This window comes from Haliaeetus albicilla, chromosome 27, assembly GCF_947461875.1.
Source record: "Haliaeetus albicilla chromosome 27, bHalAlb1.1, whole genome shotgun sequence".
Lineage (NCBI taxonomy): Eukaryota > Metazoa > Chordata > Aves > Accipitriformes > Accipitridae > Haliaeetus > Haliaeetus albicilla.
In genome coordinates, this window is record NC_091509.1 from 3,423,075 (window position 1) to 3,443,343 (window position 20,269).

General features: G+C 51.2%; 1 protein-coding gene across 1 annotated transcript in view; it reads left to right on the forward strand.

Moving 5' to 3' along the window:
• Positions 1-3,853: 3,853 nt before the first annotated feature.
• ETF1 (eukaryotic translation termination factor 1) overlaps positions 3,854-20,269 on the forward strand; it is a 28,553-nt gene continuing 12,137 nt past the window's right edge. The window contains exons 1-3 of the mRNA XM_069772920.1: positions 3,854-3,991; positions 4,086-4,221; positions 19,458-19,633. Coding sequence (XP_069629021.1) covers positions 4,136-4,221; positions 19,458-19,633 — 262 coding nt within the window. The 5' untranslated portion in view covers positions 3,854-3,991; positions 4,086-4,135. The remainder of the gene's footprint in view (positions 3,992-4,085; positions 4,222-19,457; positions 19,634-20,269) is intronic.

Below are 20,269 nucleotides of genomic sequence, written 5' to 3' on the forward strand. Positions count from 1 at the left end.
AGAATTATCTCATTTAAAAAACTTGATTACAGGTGACTTCTGTCCTGAAATTTCCCCCTGCTGCTGCTTCTGTCGAAAATGATCCCCTGTATAAAACTACAGTCTGAAAAAGAGAAGGAATTCTCCAGCAAAGCGAGTTCGGCATTTCACATGCTGAAAGGAAATGTCCTTAAGTAAAATAGTTTAAAACCATCCTCTGTGGAAGCTTTTCCTGCTGCCTCCCTGAAACTGCAGCCAGATGTTCCTTCAGCAGAGCCTGGGGCAGCCCAGGACAGGGCTGCTTGCTGCCTGTGGGGGCTGCTGCTCGCACACTCTTACCTCTGTTCCGGGCTTGTAGTGGCCATCAGGGCAGAGGTGATGGATCATCATTGCACGGCCTCCAGGGTCCTGAATCACTGATTGGGGTTGGCCTTTACTTATTCAATAAATTATTTTCCCTGTCACATTTTAAATACATCTTTCATAGATGTTCTTTATTTTTTAATGTGCTGTTCTTAGCTCCTCCTTTAGAAGCTAAATTATTGAATTGGGGAGGGAAAAGTGAAATAGGGTGATGTGTGTCGTGCTGAGAACAGTTTCTTGCTGTGAAAAACCGCCAGGAAGGCAGGAGATGCAGTAACTGGGCTGTTACCTCTTGTGAAGAGGAGCGACTCCTGTCCTGAGGAGTTAACCGCTGCTGTCCTGCTGCTGGGAAGGTATCTGTCAGCACTGGGAGAAAGGGTGTTTGGGCTTCATTGCCTGCTGTCATTTTCCATGTAGGCTGATACTCAGGAAGCCTGTAGCGCCAGCAGTGCTGCAGCTCTGGAATAAATTACTGGTCTGTGTATGACAGTAACTAAGAAAAGTTTTGCACGTGTTCTTTGGGGAAAAAGGTGACCAAGCAATGTTTGTGCTGTGTTCCTCTGCCTGCGTGCATCCTCTCACGGTGTCGTCTGTGCGTGGGAGCAGGTCGGTGCAAGGCACGGCCTCCTTGGGCTTGGTAAGTCATGCTGCCTTAAAATAATAACATTCAGTAACAAAGAGGACTGGGATAGTAGATTCCGGTGTCACAGCTCCTGCCTGACTTTAATAGGGGAGGGAAGGCTGAGATTTCAGTCAGGTGCAGGGTATCTCCGCTTGCCTGCAGTGGCTTCTTTCCCTTTCTTAAAAGCATTTTTCCCCAGCTCAGGACAGCTGCAGCGTGCCCTGTTTGGGGAGCATGCCTGGTGAGGACAAGGACCTGCTGTGTTGCCTGTACAGGCGGGAGATGCTCCACTTCCCTGGGGATTGCAGTACTGCACAGGGGGAAAGTGAAATGGAGTCTCTCCCCCTTCTCCACAAGACAGTGTCTGGCAGCATGCTGTGAAGGCACGGCTCCTTTTTAAAACTCCTCTCTAAATAGCGCAGCAGTGTATTGAAAAAGTTGTCCCTAATTCAGTGGCTCTGCCCCCGTCGCTGCTCTCGGCTCCCTCCTCGTTCCGGCGGAGCTATGCCGGCTGTCGGAGACAGGCGCTGCTCGGCATCTGTGTCAGCCAGCCGGCGGGAGAGCTGCGGGGGGAACTGACAGCAGCGTCTGTCGCATCGGGAAGGCTGGAGCAGAACCTGCCACAGCAGAGTGGGTGCATCGGGCTGGGAGGCGGTAACTGGGATGCTCAGTGGGCACTTTTTGGAGTAGAGTGCCTGGATTGAATTGGAAGGGCAGGATTGCCAGGAAAGCGTGGGGTAAATTGTTGTCCACTTGCCCATGTGTTTGCACTGTCCCTGTCATGTCAAGCCCAGAAACTTCCATCTCAGCAGATCATCTCCTAAAGCCAGGCATAATCCACTGTCTTACTGTTCTGAGGAGGATTATAAAGGGCTGTGTGGGACCAGATGCACATGGAAAAAAATACCTGTAAGGGTTGAAATTGTTACTTGCTCAGCCCAAGAGAAACAGGACTTTAAGTCCAACCAGGTAGTTCAGAAATTCACAGCATCTCCCCAGCATGACCCTGTCACTAGAAAAACCCAGCTTCAGGCTGAGTCCCAGACCAGTCCCTGCTCAGGTGACCGTGCTGCCCAGCGGTGCCCAGCTCCCAGCAGGGCTTCGGTGCTGCTTTACTGGGCAGGGGGCCACGCTGGGCCCAGGAGCTGAGAGGCAGCAGCACAGGAGGAAGAGGAGGCTGCAGCAGGCTCAGGCTATGGCAGCGCTTGCTGTCCTGGGAGCACGATCCCCCCATGGCATAGCACGGCACAGAGGCCAGGCTGCCCCCAGGCAGGGCAAGGGTGGTGACCAGGCTGACGCAAACACCAGAGCTGGGATGTCCCAGGGAGGCAGATGGGGGCTGGAGAGACACCATGGCCACAAACCCCCCAGCATCCAGCTGTTGGTGCCTGCTCAGCATCACCGGGAGAGCATCACCTCTGGGGGGGGGCAGCAGGGGAGCAGCCTGCCTGCTACCACCGAATAAAAGAAACAAGTAAACGGCTTCAGTGTCATTTCATCACCGTGTTTCCAGCTGATCCCGTTTCGGGCTGTCCCACAAGCAGAACCGGCAGGTGCTCCCTGGGCCGTGGCACTCCCAAACCCACTGCCTGGCACCTTTGGGGCAAAAAAGGCAGGTTGTGGGTTTGCAAACCTGGACGCCGAGGCTGTGGATGCATTTAGATGTGGCTCTTGGACGTGTGCTCAGCCAGACACCGTGCAGGACAGGGCTGCGGGGGCACAGTTCCCCCAGCCGGCCACTGCCACCCCCACCCTGGGCTCTCGGGGCACCATTTCCCTCCTAAACCTCCAGCCAGTCTCACTGCCCTTCTGTGGACATTCACCGTTTCGTTGTCACCTTCAGAGCAGCACCCTGAGCACACCCGAGCTCAGCCGAGCCTCTGCAGGCATCACGGTTGCCCCTGCCCTCAGCTGTCCCGGGCAGCGATAAGGACAGCGGAAAGGTGACATTTCCAGGGAAAGGAGAAATGTGAGATAAGCCTGTGGCTCCATAAAACACTTCCACGTCCCCCATCCCCTTTCCCGGTGCCTCCTGCCCAGCTTGGCTTCCTCCACACGTTGATGACGGGGCTGCGGGCTTCGGCCGTGCCGTGGGGCAGGGACAGGGCACAGCGGGAGGGAGAAAAACCCCACCCGCAGCCTCGGCGTCCAGGTTTGCAAACCCACAACCTGCCTTTTTTGCCCCAAAGGTGCCAGGCAGCAGGTTTGGGAGTGCCACGGCCCAGGGAGCACCCGCCGGTTCTGCTTGTGGGACAGCCCGAAACGGGACCAGCTGGAAACACGGTGATGAAACGACACTGGAGCCATTTACTTGTTCTACCCGTTGCGAGGGGGTGGCCGCAGCCCCCCAAAAGCGGCTGCTGGGGGCAGGGGGCGGGTGCCCAGGGAAGGGGGACACGCTCTGCTCCCCGGCCGGGTGGGCTGCCGGGCTGGGGAAGGGGTCCCGGAGGGTGCCGGGGGTGTAAAACAGGTGGCACATGGTCCCGGGGGGGGGGGTGGGTGACACCGGAGCCAGGCGCAGGGCCCGGGCAGGGCGGCCCCGTGGTCGGCAGCGGCGGGGCAGGCCCGGGGGTGCCACAGCCGGGACCCTGCCCCCGGCCGCGCCGCTCCGCTCCCCTCCCGCCCGGCGGGCGCGGTCCCTTTAAGCGCGCCCGGCGGCCGGCCGCGCGGCTCTCGCGAGAGCCGCCGTTGGGCCCCGCCCCGGCTCCGCCGAGCGCCGCGGCCGGGCCGGGGCGGGCCGCGGACTACGCGCCCCATAGGGCCCCGCGCGGAGCAACGGCCAATAGCGCCGCGGGCGGGGTCGGAGGGGCGGGGTCGGGAGGGCTGGCGGCCTATGGCGTAGCGCCCCGCTCCCGCGCGGGGCGGGGCGGGCGGTCGCCCCCCGCCCCGGTCCCCCGGAAGTGATGTCACAGGCCCCATGTGAGCCGATTGCAACACATGCAGCGCGGAGAGGGGGAGCGCGAGCAGCCGGTGTCCGACGTCAGCGCCGCCGCCAGCCGCGCGCCGCCGGGGGGGACCGGGCCTGAGGTGAGGGCGCGGCGGGCGGCGGGGACGGGCCGGGCCGGGGCCGGGGCCGGGGCCGGGGTCTAACCGCTGTGTCTGTGCCGCCGGCCCGCCGCAGGCCGCCGCAGCCGCCGCCGCAGCAGGAGGAGGAGGAGGAGGAGGGAGAAGATGGCGGACGATCCCAGCGCTGCCGACCGCAACGTGGAGATCTGGAAGATCAAGAAGCTCATCAAGAGCCTGGAGGCGGCCCGCGGGTGAGCGGCGGGGCCTGCGCCGCCCCGGGGGGGGGGGCGGCCCGCGGCGGGAGGGCGGCCGCGGCGCGGGCCGGCGGCCGGCGGGGGTCGCCCGCCCCGGGAGCGTTACCGGGGCGGGGGGTGGGGGCGGGGGGCGGCGGTCCTGGCCGGAGCGGGAACCGGAGCGAGGGGGCCCGGGCCCTGCCGCCGCGGGGAGGGCGAGGCGCGGCCCCGGCCCGGCGGCCCCTTCCCGGGCCCCCGGTGCCCTTTTGTCTCGCCGCGTGGTGAAGCGGCCGGGTGCCTGCGGCCGCTCGGGGCCTCGGGCTTGGAGGGAAAAGCGGATTTGCTTGGGGTCCGGTAGATAGGGCCGGGGAGGGAAGGCGGGGGGCTGGGGGGCCTGCGCCCCCCCCCGGGGACACCGGGGAAGGCTTAGTGGCAGAAAGGAAGCGTAACCGTGTTTCCCGCACGGGAAAAGGGCAGCGCCTGCCGCTGGGCTCCCCGCTGGCCTCGGCCTGGTGGCGGCTCGTCAGCTGTTCCGCCGCCCTCCCCGGCCCCGAGCCGACGAGTTCCCCGCGGGGGTGTCACAGGTGGGTGTCCCGGCCCCGCCGCGCCCGGCGCAGGAGAGGGGACGCGCGGGGCCCGTGCTGGCCGCCGAGCTCCGAGGCCGTGCTCCCCCGGCCGCCCCGTGCCAGCTGGCAGCGGGGAAGGGCGGATTCCAGCCGGAGTAGACGGCTCCTCTGCCCCCCGAGCAGGCCCGGGCTCCTCCCGGGGGACCAGCTGGCTCGGGGAGGGCAGGAAGGTAAGGGCAGGGGGGCAGCAGTTACTTTATTCCTTCTCTTACTGACGCTTGTTGGGTCTTTTTCCCCCTTTCACCTTCCGGTGTAAGCGCTTAGCTCCATTTCCCTGAAAGCACGTTCTTCCGAAGTTCGGGTAGCGTTAAATTTCATCGTCCTTGTGCTTCAGTTTCTTTTTTCCCCACCAGAAGTAAAATTAGCTGGATGTTCTTATAGCTTGCCCCATGCCAAAGGTGACATGGCGCCCGTTTCCATGGGTAACTCAGAAGTGGCTTCTTGCGTTGGTCGGGAAGCCACTTGGGCTTGAGTAATTGTAAGAACTATAGGTACCAGAGCTGTAAAATAGCAAAGAAAGCGCGTGTCTCTGTATGCAGCGCAATAAAATAAAAATGAAGGGTGACTCCTTAGCCAGCCTTGTGGCTCCGGTTTCCGTAGGCTCATCTGAACCTGTGTTCATCTAGCTGGGGCAGTGCTGGCATCATACTGCAGCCACCCAAAAGGCAGGTTGCCTTCGGACAGCTTGCATAAGCCAAGATGCTGTTTTGTTCTTTCCTTAGTGCTGGCATTTGTTCTGGCGTGTGGAGTAGGCATGGAGAATCATTCAGCTGAAAACTAACCCAGGCAGGAGGGGAAAGGGGGGAGAAGAACCTAAGCCACAGTCTCCCTAAATTTTTGTGATCTGACTTGTGATGTAGCTGTGCAAGGGATAGGGGTGTGGGAGAAGGGAGTGGGGAGCCAGGGTTTTCCCTCCCTGCAGCAGAGTGAACTTTGACTGCTGAAGCTGATCATTCAGCTGTGTCTTCGCACAGTGTTGACAGCATGCCTTGTACTCGCAGGGAGGTCCCAGCAAGCACGGGAGCGTGTAAATGACTTCTGCCGTGAAGTTGAAAGGGCTTGGGGAGCTACGGGCATCCGTTGCAGCTTGTGAAAAACAGCTATCGGTCCCTGTAACAGCGCTGAGGGAGGCTGGGCTGTGTTTTGGAAGTGTACAGTTAGCATTTTTGCTCCCCCTGATTCAAAATGTGGTAGCATAAGCACGTCTACCTTTAGCAGCAGCGCTCGTGTTGTTTGGAATAGAGGAATGTTGCAGAGAACAAGATTAAAACTGGTATTGGAGGGCTCCTGGGAGAGGCGAGGCTGAAGGGCTACCTTGGAGCTGTTAGGGGTGTCAGCTTCTTGGGGCCACAGCCCGGGTATCTTCCCTCTTCCCCATCAGTGATACCTGGCACATCTCTACTTCATGGCAAAGATGCTGCAAGCGCAATAAAATGCATGTAGGAGGTTTAGCTGAGTCCTCTGGATCCAGCATATCTCCTAGATGTCATGATACTGCTGTTCCTTAATTTGATATGTGTGCTAGCTGCTAAACTGCCACCTGACGAAGGCTGCTGATGCTAGCAATCCTTGCTATAAGCAAGGTTATGGTGGTTATGTGTAAATGTGTGTCGTGCTTCCAGGGAGTCCTAGCTAAAATTATCCTAGTCTGCTTGGGCCTAGTAAGGGGAAGAGATGCTGCAACTTTTGCCACCAGAAGCATTAGGCTCCCCGGCACAAGAGGTGTGAGGCAGTGAAACAGGCTTTTCCGGCCTTTGGGGAGAGTCGCTTCCTCTTCCTGCGAAGTAGGAAGACCTGTTCTGGGGTGGATTAGGGGGCAAAGCCTTTAAATAGGGTGATGTGGAGGGCCAGGGACTCCTTGGCGTCTCCACCTTCCCTTACTCATGTGCTCCTAATAGTGACCCAGCAGCAGTGTCCCAGTTTCATGTGCTGGTTGTTCCTGCAGTGGATCAAAGGGACGGGAAATGGAGGAAGCTGGAGCTAGATGTTCAATTCGCATGTGGCGGTTGGGGCACCTCTGCTGTTATCCAGGTATTTTGGTGAAATCTCAGTGAAATCTGAAGAATGTTATCAAAATGTTAAGTGAGCATAAGAGCAAGGCAATGCTTTTATTGTGTCTGTGATAGATGAGGTAAGTGGCAGTATTTGGTCAGAAGACTAAGGGAGAAGATGAGAGCTTCAGCTGTACCAGGAGCTGATCAGCTGGAGGCCAGCGAGGGGTAAGACTGCTTCTCAAACTTTAAGGTAACATCCTAGCAAGAATGTCCTGTGTTATTTTTCCAGTCCTGCTTAGGAAAGCTGGCTTTCTCGCTGATCTCTGGATAGCGAGAATCTGGCAAACAAAAACAATGAAAAATAATTTTTAAAACCCCCAAACCCTATCTCTGCTGGCAGGGAGTAGAAGGAGCTTTTATCTCTGTATCTTGCTTCCTAAAACAGAAGTGCCTGTTATCTCCTCCTAGCTCTTCCGAAGTTGAGTTGCAAACTGTCTGATACTGTACAAAGTTAATGAGTTGATTTTTCTGATTTGGTGAGAAGGGAAGGTGGAGTAGCTGGTATCTGCAGAGTATGTATGAGTGAGAGCACATGGGGCCCGAGTTCTGCACTACAGGCAATTAACCTTTCTAGCCAGAAGAAGATGAGGGTAAAAGGCTGGTGATAAGCAAGTTAAGCCCTTGTGAGAAGTCTAGCCTTGTCATTCATCTCTGATAGCTTGCAGTGCTCAGACTTTGATCAAGCATCTCTTTCAGTCCACAGTTAGTTTTTATAAAACAGAGTCTTGGTGAAAGACTGTGTCCCCCCAGAAGTTGCAGCCCTGTCTTTGCATGTGGATGTTGCAGCAGCTCAAGTAGAAGCGGTATTAGCCACAATGTTTTTCCTTTATGCACTCTCTCTCGGGGCTTTTCTGCTGTTGCTTGATGCAGTTTTCCAGTGTCAGTGTTAAACTGACAATCACTCTTTGTTCCTTTGGTCTTTGCAGTTCTGAATAGTTAGCAGGGCTGTGGTCAGTTTTTTCTGCTAATCTAAGCTGTAAATTCTTGGCAAAATCAAGTATCAGCAACAGCTAGCAGTCTCCTTGCAGGCTTAGGCCTGAGATGTCACATCTGAATCGTGTTTGGAAAACTTCTCAAAGTCTTAGAAATGAGGGCTTGCTTGCTTCCTTCCTGCAAACGTCTCTGCTCAGAAACAGTTTACTAACACCTCTGCTGCCCAGATGGACTTTCTGACCCTGAGTGAGAGTGCAGCAGGTGCTGATGCAGGGTGTGGAGCTGCATTATAATGGTAAAACCTTTAGGAACCTGCTCCCTTGAGACATCTCTCCTGCCTTGAACTTAAAGGCAGGGCTAGACTTCTGTTCAGATCAACAGCCCTTACGAGTTATTTCACTGAAACAGGGAAAGAGGAGGCAAAGAGAATGGTGTCTCTGAAGGCTCTGTCTGCAAGCACAACTAAGGTTGACAGACTGTGTCGAAAAACGTTTCTCCAAATTAAGTATTTTGGAAGGTGGAGGCATATGCAGGCTTCTGAGCAAATGCAGAAACTAAGTCTGAACAAGCAACTTATTCTGGTTATAACTGGAAGAAATGTAGGAGAATGGAGAAATGGCCAGAGAAGGGGAAGTCTTGGTATCTCCAGAGCCATGGGAAAGCAAAGCGATGCTGTTTCCTGCTGGGGTCTGGATTCTGCCGAGTTGAGACTTCCATCTGCTGTATGGGAGAAACCAAATGTGAGACAAATGAAAAGTCACCAGGAAGGGCAGAGACCTGAAAATGTGTGGGAATTCCTGCAAAATGAAACATATACTAGTTTGGCTTGAGGGTGGAAAAGCTGACCTGTTGCTTAGACATAAATTATTTGCCCAGCTTGTGTTGCAGAAAGCATCATTTGCAGCTGGGTTCTCCTGCAGTCCGTCTGGAGCCTTGCTGGTCCTGATGGAAGGGCCCAACTTTGGAATTAGCCTCGAGCTGCTGCTGCCTCCCAGCTTTGTGTGACAGGGACAGGAGGCTGCTTGGGAGAAGGTGGGTGGTAGGCTGTGCATCTCTGTGTCTTGTTCTGGTGTGTCCTGGGATGATGCTACATTTGTGACCAGGGAAGCTGGCAAGGCTGAGACCTGTATGGACAACATGGTGCTTCTGGAAGGCAAGATAGTCTTGACCTGTTCCCCTCTTAGCATGGTGGGCCTTTCCAAAAGTGACAGAAAAGCCTGCTTTCTTGTGAGTTAACACTGCAGCTGTGAATGCTGCAGCAGCGCTAGCTGCTGGGATGCATTTAGGGAATAACTGGGCTCAGTTGCAAGTAGATGTCCTGTATGGGTTTGCCTTGTTCCTGATTTCTTTTGAATAAAGTGCTGGGAAACTGGCAGTGCTGGGGTTATATTGTGCCACATCGGTGAGCTGTATTTCTCTTCAGAATTAGGCAGTGCAAATGCTCAGTCGCTCCTGGGAGCATCTGCAGCACTTGACTGTAGATGGCTTGTTCTGCTGATAGCAGGTGCTGTACAGCTTCATTGCACTAAAGTTGCAACTGTTCTGGAATAACTGTTGAATAGTTGAATGTGCTAGAATAGTTTAATCTTAACTCCAGTGTGAATTTCTCTACTGCACCATATATGCATATAAGATACAGTACACCACTGTGTACTGTATCTTGTGTGATTGCAACAATACCACCATGTCTAGGCAAGTACCAGTATAACTATCTTGTCTTTAAGTGATGTCATACATCAGGAGGGGGATTTGGTGTAGTCTTTCATCACTGTGACCAGTTTCTGGCCGTGCTGCCGGAGATGTGTTGGTTCAGAGGCTCCCTCCCCTGCTCCCAGGCTGGCAGCAGATCTCCTTCCCTACCGTTTTTATCGGGATCTGTTTGTCGTGGCTGTGTCGTGGGTCTGGGCTCTGGGAAACAGTTTAACTGTTGATACAGGATCTGTTTCTGCAGAGCTGAAGCTTTCACCTTAGGACATGGAGTATGACGGAGACCTTGAACTGGGCCTGGGTGCGCTGGTCGATCTGTGAAGGGCAGTGCTGTGGCAAGGTACTACTTGGCTTTCCAACTTGTGCTGTGTTAATTACGTTGCAGTGCTGATATGTCATGCTAGTGCCAGTCATGGCGTAGCCTTGAGGATCTCTCCACAGCAAGGTGATGTCTCCAGTGGACCTACCTTTGCTAAAAGTCTTTTGCTTCTGCTGGAATCGGGGCTGGGCCAGCCTTGGGGTAAACAGCTGTCTTTCTGGAGAATGTGAGACAGATGAGTGGGGCAAGGACTGGAAGAGTAGGGGGCGGCACGTGGAATTTATCTTCATTGACAAGAAGTTTTCTGCTTTGGCTTTATGATCTGTCGTTAAAGTGTGGCATATTTAGGGAAGAGGTTATGATTCAAGTTGTTACCTAAGCTGAATTGCTTCCTCGAAGTAGTGCTTTCTCAGCCCGCTTGTCTTAAGGGTAGTTTCCTAAAGGAGGTCACGTTTCTGTTACAGAGGTAAAGGCTATAATATTAATACTGCCTTTTGCTTCTGGTAGTGTGAGGAGGAGGAGACATTTGCAGAGAGGCTGGAATAGAAGTAGTCCAGGGCAGAAGTGATACCTGAGGGCTCTGTGGCAGGTAATCGCGTAGGACGTACTGCAGCTGCTTACGTGCTGTTTTCCTGCTTTGACTGTTTGAGTCTTTTCAGGCTGCTGGTCATAGAAGTGCTGGCGTTAGAAGCTGAATATGGATTTCATGTGAGCAGGGCTGATCAGACTTCTCAGGACTAAGGCAGTGTCTCTTAAGAACTTGTGTTTTGATGGTGTGGAGGGTGGATGGTCTGAGAAACCTGGCACAGGGAGGGGGCAGCTGAGAAGGCAGCTGGACCTGGAGAGAATGTCCAAAGGGTTGTTGACATCCTGCTGGTTGCCTGTGTTAACTGTTGTAAAACATTTCCTGGGCTTTCTCATTTGCCTGCTCTACCTGTTCCTTTTGAATTATAGCAACAGTTAGAAGTGCTGTTTTGAGAGTGTGCGCTAGCAAGTGGCAGAAAATGACCTGATCTGGGAGAACGGTTACATGTCAGACAAGAACTCCAGTGAGTGTTTTATAGCCCTTGGTAGTTCAGCAGCCTGATACCCTTTTTTTACAACTGCGTGAATCATTAGTGAACAGTGTGATTCATACACAGATCATCATTGACATAGAGCTAATGAATGAGCCCCTGACTGCTGAAGACAAACAACGTGGTAAAAGATGGAAATGAGCACCTCAAAAGAGGACAGGCTTTTTTGGCTCTGTGGCAACTGGATTTCTTTTTCCCCCTGTTAGCTCCCTATTCCCATGTAGCTCTGAGGCATTAACATCTTAACAAGCAAATCTGGATTTGTTGCTTCAGTCCCTCGGTGTACATCTTGTACCCAACTGGCCCATTAGCGTAATGCAACAAGTCTTTTAAACTTGGAGCATTAATAATTGGAGAGGGAGGAGGGAGAGTAGGGGAGCTGTGGCAAAACCGAGCCTCCCAGTGAGTCACAAATGTCTGAAGTGCAGAAATGTCTGTTCCACTTACCAGTAATTGGGCATCCGGGCTTTCTGCATGAGGTCAGATGCAGCCAATAAGGCCTATTCAAAACATGCCTACGCAATTATGTTTTGTGATGCGTTGCCTTTGATCCAAGGATTTCGGAGTGGCATTGATTCACCTTCCCTGTGGGGTGTGCAGTATCCACTTCTGCTGATTCAATGCTCTTCAGAAATATGGGATGAAGTCAGAGCCTGCTCCTGGAGCTGCAGAACTGACTCAGGATCCGGGTGCTGGTGGTTCCCTGGCTCCAGCTGGGGATGGGAGGAAGCTCGGAGGATGGAGCTGCTTACGTTGACCTCTGTGCAGGTAGCGCGTGCTGGACCAATGGGCAAGGGCTGACTGTTACCTGCTACCTGTGCAGCCTTCGGACACGTGATACCTGGCCAAATTCTCTGCTGTGTGGAGGAATAGAGGTCTATGACCTGATTCTTCTTTCACCTCCTTTCCATCCCTGGGGACTGATGCACGCTGAGCTCAGGAGGCAGATCCTGGCAGCAGGCCAGTGACTGCTGAGGGGGGGAAAGCACTACCTTGCCTGACCCTTGGTGAGACACTAGCCGGTCTTGCCTCTGCTGCTTTGCTGAAGCAGCGGTTTGCTGCCTCCCTGTGGGAAGCTATCCCTTGCTGCTGAAGCAGGGGGGGCACTGAGGAAAGCAGGCTCACTTCTCTTTTTCCAGGGTGGGTTCTGGCTTGGTGCTTAGCTCCCTAGCTTGAACTTGGTAAGCTTGCTTGGCATCTGGGGGCTTTTCCTCTTTGAGAAGGTCAGTGGGTTAGGGTAAGAGGGCAGAATACCTTTTCAGGACAGTCTTAATGCCCATGTTCAAGCTGTTTCTTGTTACACAAAGTAACCAGTAATTTTTCTATCCCATCTGCTAGCATTACAGGAAGCTGATATACAAGATTCCTGTCTAGGGCTCTGGGACAGAACTACAGCTTGAGAGCTTGGCATTGTGTGAGCCATGGTGGCAATAGCTGCATGGTCTCATGCTGTGCAGCTAAGTGATTTTCCTTTGTCCAGGCTAGAGGTGGCATTCAGTGACTGACAGGGGAATTAGCTATTGGAGTGTTTCTTCAACTCAGGGGAGGGGGGCTTGCTTTCTCCAGTTAATGCATAATCTGAAAAGTACTCTTGAGGTAAGAGTAACTCTGTCTCCTGGCTCTGCGATCCTCCCCTCATATCCACCCTGCCCCCATCTTGTGCTTTTTCTGTGCTTCTGAGGTGGCATTTGACCCAGCGAGGTCATTGCTGCCTTATTTTTCCCTGGGAACTGGTCTCTTCCATATCTTCATACCTGTCTTTGGATGGCCTGGAGACCTTTGAGGAACAACTTGTGTTGATGTCACCTTTTAGTAGATGATCCAGAGTTCTGGTGTATGCTGTGGTGAAATGCAGAATGCCTCCAAGGTGGGGTTGTGAGGTTCTTGCTGAAATGATGCCGTAAAAAGTACTGCCAACAGCATGGCTTTCAGCTCAACTTTATATTAAACTTCAGAGGAGCTAATGGTATGTCCCATTGTCAGCTGACCAGTGTTGTGTGCTCTGTTTAGGTATCCATGCAGCATTTGCCTCCTGCTTGGTCTGTGCTTTGAGCCCATCATCTGAACAGGGAGTGGGATTTCATCTATTTCTAATGGAGACATGACAAAAAGCTGTTGCTTCTCAAGCAGCAATTAGATTGAGGCATGTTGGCTGTGTTAGTTACAAAGTGTTCAACCGATGTTCTCACAGGCTATGCAGTCTTTGGGTAAGCTTCCAGATGACCTTACCTCTAAAGCGCTGAAGGGATCCTAGACTCTTGTCTCTGCTCTTTTGTAGCAGGCTGACAGGATTTCCGGGAAAAGCTTTTGCATCTGCTGTTGTCTCTCTAGATTTGGCATCTCAAGTGGCCTTGAGCCACTTCCTATTTGATGGAGGCTTTCTCTTATTAAAAGACATTAATTCTTTAAAGGGCACAGCTATGACCTGTTTATGTACTTCACAGCCATAATTCATAAGTTGTAAGAGCAAACGCGTAGAACTTCCCTACGGCAAGGTCAACGCTGTTGCATGCAGGGCTTGTATGAATAGGGAGTGTCTAATGGCCTGTGTTTTGTAAGAGAACCCAAACCAGCAATTTTGTACTTGCCTATACCAAAGGACACTTACTTTTTATAGTACTTCATTCAACATCTCTGCTCAGATACAGAATCAAAAAAACCCTGAAATATTCTTTACTTACATCACTGCTTGTGTGGACTGTGCTCTCAACTTAGTCCTTTCCTGAAGTATCGTGCGCCTGCAGCGCTGTGTGGATACTTGTTCAGAAGTAGCTCTTTTCTCTTGGACCTGTGGTATGTGCCCGGTGCAGTTCTGCCTTGGATTACATAGATATTGCTGGCACCCATCTTGCAGCTGGCTGTGGATGTGTCAGTGATGGAACTGGTCTAGCCATAGCGTAACTTCAGTAGTCTCGGCTGTCCAGGCAGCTTGGGCTCCTCGGCACCTGTGATGTGTGCCCAGTATTCCACAGTCCTCTTGGATGGAGACCAGCAGATGTTACCCTGGGAAGGTAACATCGCTTGAAGCAGTATGTGGCAACAGTTACTTCATAGAAAGCTTCCTAGCTGTGGTATGTGGTTAAGATCAGATTATCTGAAAGCTGTTTGCTCCACGGTCCTGCCAGTCTCTGGCGGTCACATATAGGCCTCCTGCTGCCCTTGGTTCCTGGGGAAAGCAAGGCGCTCATGAAGATAGCGCCCTGTAGGAATAAGCTCATTTTGAGTCATAGAGAATGACTGACCTTCCTTGCCTCCGTATCTCCACGTTACACAGTGTGCTATTAGTGTAAAATGTTTCATTGTGGAACAACTACAGCTGAGCTGCTGTTTGTCAAGTCTCCTCTGATACCACAGGATAGGCTAGTAACTGCTATTTGTATAGCAAGTCTGTTAAATTAATGCTCTCTCTTGCCAGCGCATATCCCAAATTCCAGGAGACAGGTTGAGTGACTGTTCCTCCTCAGACTTCTGGTTGGGATTGCTCTTGTCTGCCAAGTCAAGGGTGGCTACAGTCGATGCTTGCTGGTTTGGTTTTCGTGTGGTATGTGGCCATGCAGGTAGCCATTTTACTGACATAATGTGGTGTACGATGGTAGGAGCTTTTAGAAAACTACTAGACCAGTTTCTAGTTTCAGCTGAAAGCTGAACGTCTAAGGATCTGCTCGGCTGTCCTTCTGATGGGCTTTGAAAGAGCAGAAACCAAATCCCTGTAGATGAAGATGGCCACCCAGAACAGGAGGCTCAACTGCCAGCTGTAATGAAAACTGTCCATGGGGTATACTTGGCAGCTTATTTCAAATGTGATACACTGCTCGCTTTGTGCACTTGCCTTCTGTTGTGGTGGCTTCCTCATGCTGAACCGTAAAACGCATACACAGTGGGCACCGCTCCTGGTGCCAAACGTGGCTTGGGACTCGCACAGCAATCCAGCTGGTGTGTCTTCTGTGAAATCCCTGCTCTTGCTTCTGGAAAGAACTCAACGGTTCTCTTCCTGGTCTGCAATATCACAGCTGTCATCGGGCATGGTGAGATGCTGTCGGATGATGCCTCTTAGGCAGTGCAGGAAAAACAAGCTGCTTGGATGCTGTAGTACCTGCTTGCAGGAATATTGGCAAAACTTTTCCCTTCAGCTTTTGGGGCTAGGTTAGCGATGATTCAGCACTGCACATAGTGGCACTCTCTGTGATAACTTGTTAACATTTGCTTTTAGGCCCCTCTGTGACTGGGAAAGCTGTTTTGTGGTACAGTTGTCTGAAATTCAAACTGTAGTAACACTGAAGTTTTAATAATAGAACAGGCTGTCCTATCCACAAACCTCAGTTTTCTAAAGAACTTGCTGTCTTGAGAGAGCAAAATGTGTTTGTTTCTGCTTCCCTCTTTCCCCAAAACAGCACTCTGGCAGGTTGTAGGAGTAAGGTCGGAGCCCACCTGCAGTGGTTTAGGAGCAAAGTTGGAGCCCTGATCATCATCTTCTATCCTAGAGATACCTAATGCTGGTACCTTCCAGGCCATGCTAAATCTGAGCTAATTGCCAATTACTGGCAGGGCTGGCGTAGTGTGAGTAGTAACCATAGTACCCAGACAGTGAAGTGTTTCTACCTTTCCAGAGGTTGGCACTTAATTGCCCCCTTGTTTCTTTGTAGTGTGCAGACAGGTGCCCTTAATGCTCTTAATTGTTTTCTCCTCTCCAGTCCCTTGTGCGATGGCACTGGTCCGGGATGCCAGTTTCTTACAAAGCAAACATCTCTAAGCATTTCGGGTCTCGATGCACGTACTTGCATTACAATGGCAGCTATTTGGCTGCCGTGCAGGCACTCCTTAGCCCAGAATAGGGACAGCAACTGTCTAGCTGCTTAAAACTTCCTGGCTCAGTTCAGTCTGAAAGCATTACCTTCCAGCTGATCTCGTATAATTTGTCTTGGGTGCACTAAAACTGGGGGGGGAACCTCTTAGCCATGCTGCATTTTGCCATCGGGATCCTGCTGAGCAGAATATAATCTGGAGTGCTGCGGGTCCATCCTTCCTGCAGGAGCTCTGGGGATAATACAGGGAAGAACCAGCTCAGTGCACGTTCGATCCCGAGCTGCCAGTGTGAGCACTGCCCTTAATCTAGATTGATTACTTAATTGTTCACTGTAACAATTCTGTAATGAAGTTCTGTCTGGCAGCGTGCTCGCTAGGGGATTTGTGGTTGGCAGCAGCCTGCCAGGCAGCAAATGTCCCATGTGCTTCATGCGCAGCAGAGCCTGTTGGTTTTAGAGGTCTGCTGTTTGGAAAGGCCCCTTTCAGGAGGTCCTAGTCAGCATGATTTCCCCTACCTCCTTCCCAGAGGAAATGTACTCAAGAATCTGGTGCGCAGTTCATCTAGCAGCTGTGGAGGAGGTGTGCGATTTTGCAGAGCTACCTGTTGTCCTGTTTGGGCACAGTGGCTGCAAAGACCAATAGGAAACCTGGAAATTGTATTACTATGCAGAATAACCTATTTTTTTCTAAGTGTTTTTGAACAGCAGCTTCCTTAGAAACTCTTAGCTACATTTTGTCTTATCGTGGTCAATTTAGCAGATGCAACCACAGGTATTTTTAGACCTTGCCATCCTGCGGTAAGGTCACATACAGGTACAAACTTTCTTTGAGAGGGGAAAACTGCTCTTCTGTGGTAGGATAACAAGGTCTTAGTGGTGTGTGAGGGAGTTCTGCAGCCATCCTGGTCACTTGTGTGCAGATCTGCTTCAGCTGGTGTCTTGCTGGTCTCAACCTCTCTGGGGCATGATCTAATTTAGTGATGAGACCCTGACTGTGCTTGTGTAAGGAAGAGGGAGATGAGCAGGGGGTGCTGGCTGTTACCTTCAATTAGCTGGCTGCCTAATGAACTACTTGGGTGGATTAGCTGTACCCAGCAGGCGGCAGCAGCAGCATGCTGGCAGGGGTTGCCCCCCCTTGGGGTTCTGGGTGCCTGGGGACACAGGGTGACAAGCCGGCTGACTCGTGTGCTCTGGCTGCCTGTGGCAAGTTGCGTGTCTCCCTATTTTGCTGGATTCCGCGGGAGTTGGTTAGTGCCTGAAATAGCTTTGGCTGTGTAAATAGTGGTGAAAACATGTCAAACCCAAGTAATGTACTTGATGTTGGTGATGGAAGGTGCTTTTGGATATAAATCCAGGGTGGAATTTGCTGAAGGGTTGGACTAAGCACAGTACTGTGCTGTGTTATACTAGTTTGAGACTTAAATGAGGGAGAACACATCATCGAAGAGACCCTTTTCATTTATTTGTTTGCAGTAATAAATCATGATGGCTTGTGAAGTCCACTGTATTACCTCAGGTAGGGTGCTTTGGGCAGGGTGTTGCTAAGGAACAGTGATTTGACTGACACACGTGACTGCCTTATAGATAAGATGCTGTGTGTAATACAGTCACCAGTTATGGTGGCCCCTTCAAGGTGTGAGTTTGGTACAATGCAGCCAGCTCACGGTACGCAGAGCTGCGCTCTGGCCAGCTGCTCTGCTAATGCCGGTGTTTCTGGGGCGGTGGAACATAACATGAGGCCAGGGGCTGGGATTTGAGGGGTGTCTTGCATTTGAAAACTGAAGGTAGCTTTAGAAGTGCTTTTTTACTGAAGAATTGGTCTTGGGAGGGCACACCTGGTCTTCCTTTTTGCTATTCCCGCCTGCTCCCCTAGCTTGCTGTCTGCTCTTTCCCCTCTGTCCTCAATACAGGAAAAATTGCATGAAATCTCCTCCTAGCAGGAGAGCCATGGAGTGCCCAAGGGGCATAACGGTCCCATCTCCCACCTGCCATGTCGGGATGCCCTTAGTCTGTGCAGCAACTTAGTTGTGATGTGCAGAGCTTTCTAATCTCTGGGTAGTCTGAGAATCTCTTCTTTCAGAGGAAGAAATGAACTGCGTGAGCTTGCCTCAAGAGTGCTACTTTCAGAAAATTCGGGAAGAGTTGCTTTCATTCTGATCAGCCTCTTACTCAAAGGAGCCTGCTGGGAATGATAGGCCATTATATCTTCCCTAAGGCTTGTGCCATTCACTGGGGTAGCTAACGGCTTTAATTGAGTGGTATATGGAGTATTCTTGGCTGGTGTGACCTGGAAGTCTGATAGCTGTCAGCATGGCTCAAAGCTCCTTCTGGGAATAATGCGTGCAAGTGTCTCTGTGACTTTCTTGATTAGTGTGTATGGGGATCTTGGATATTAAAACCAATTAGTTGTCTTTAAGGTCAGGGACTTATTTGACCTACCAGCATCCATTTCAACTTGGCCTGAATTGAAGATCTTTGGAAGAGGGCTGTACAACTTGTAAAGAGGCTAATGAAGTGCTGCTTTTTAAAGCACTTCCCTGCTGTCTCTGTAGCCCAAACACTTCAGGCAGGATGCTAGTGCATGACAATCTGAAACAGCAGCAGGCAGGTACTGTTAGGCTTCTCCTACCATAAGAAATGTGAAAGAGCAAAAAACTTTTTTTTTTTTTTTTTTTTTTTTTTTAAGGCTGAAAAGCACTTTGGTTCTCTGACTCAGAATCTGGAGTAGAGGTTTTTTTTCAGAGCTTAGCTGGTTTGCCCTTGAGAGGGCTAGAGGACACCATGAGGTATTTGATTTTTATGCCATTACTTTAATGTGAAGTATGAGGTCTGGGTTAAATTTGAGACAAAATTTAAATTTGAGAAGCAGCAATTCAGACATCTGGGATACTTCAATGGCAAATGGGAGGTACCTGCTGGCAGGCAGACAGGAACTTCTCCGATTTTTGTTTTGGCTTTGGAGGGATTTGAACCATGAAGCTGCTTTGGGGATTAATACCTCTGCAGGACCCACCCTAAAGCCATAGGAAAAACGAATATCATACTTACTTTTTTCATTTAATTTAAGCCAGTTCTGTGATTTGTGGGTTCTTATCTCCTGACTCTGTGCCTGGGGTTGGTGCTTCTGAACTAGCAGTCATGTGCTTAAGCATGCTTTATTTAAAGCAGCTGGCAGAGTTGGTGAGCTTCTCTATAAAGCAAAGTGCTAGTGGGAAAGTAGAAAAGACTAACTGCTACAAAAGGATCCTTCCAGTTGACTTTTCTGTCTTAATCTGAGGAGAACGAAGTGTTAAAACAGCACTTGGGCTGGCTAGTGTTCCAGCTGTCTGAGAACAAATGGAATGGGCTTAATAATGTCCTTAAAGTATGTGGCTGCATTGTTTTGAATAATCTCTGCTGGGGACTGCTTACATGCCTTTAGCTTGCAGCCCTTAGCCTGTACATATGTTCTTCTTTCCAGAGTAGTATCCCAGGTTAAATGGCTAGCTTTTGGAGGACTTGCTTGGTAGTGGCTAATCTGAACGTGTGGTTATGGAGTCAAATCCTCTGAAGAGCCTGTTTTGTTTTCTTTTCTCTCCCATTATTGTCCAGCAGAAGGGGAGTTACACCAATAACAGTGAAGTGAAGCATCCTTGGGGGGGAGGGAGGAGAGACAGCTGTGTGCATGGAATATGGTATGAATACACTTGTTGCTTTGGCTGGTGGCTGCTCACAACCCCTCTTTTTTCCTTTCTCAGCAATGGTACCAGCATGATATCGTTGATCATTCCCCCCAAAGACCAGATTTCGCGAGTGGCAAAAATGTTAGCCGATGAGTTTGGCACCGCCTCCAACATTAAGTCTCGAGTGAATCGCCTTTCAGTACTGGGAGCCATTACATCTGTACAGCAAAGACTGAAACTCTATAACAAAGGTAACTTCTAGCTTGTATGGATGCTGGCAAACTTCCCTTACTTGGAAGCAGCCCTAAGTTCCTGCATTATGCAGTTTTCTGCTAATCAAATCTATTGGCCTGTGCTGCTGTTTTGCACTGATATTCCAGGTATGTTGCCCATGGATGGCTACTTCAGGGGTAGACCTTGGGACTGGAATAATAAGATGGTCCTTGTCTTTAATAAGCGGGTTCATGATTCTGTCCTTAGCAGTGCTGACTCTTCTAAACTTGGCCAGCCTTAAGAGCTATTCCACAATAGTTCATCTGCATTAAACTAGTGATTTTCCATCAGGCAGAAACTTAGTATGCCTTATGCATGCCACTGTGCAGCTACCATAGGAAATACACCCAGGTCATCTAAAATGAGGACTGGAAAAGTTTGTCATTACTGTCTTTACGCTGGCAAGTGGCCTTCGTTGAGATGGTCAGTCTATAAATCGCTGTATAAGAACTAGGAAAGCTTCATGGGGATGTTCAGCCTTTTTCTGGATTCTGTGAGCTTGCGAGCTCATGGGTTTAACAGACAGGTACATGTTCTTGCAGCTTTGTTGCAAGTCTTTCCATCAGTGTTACCTTTAGCTTCCTGCTCCAAGCTGTTCAGTATAGGTGTGCTAA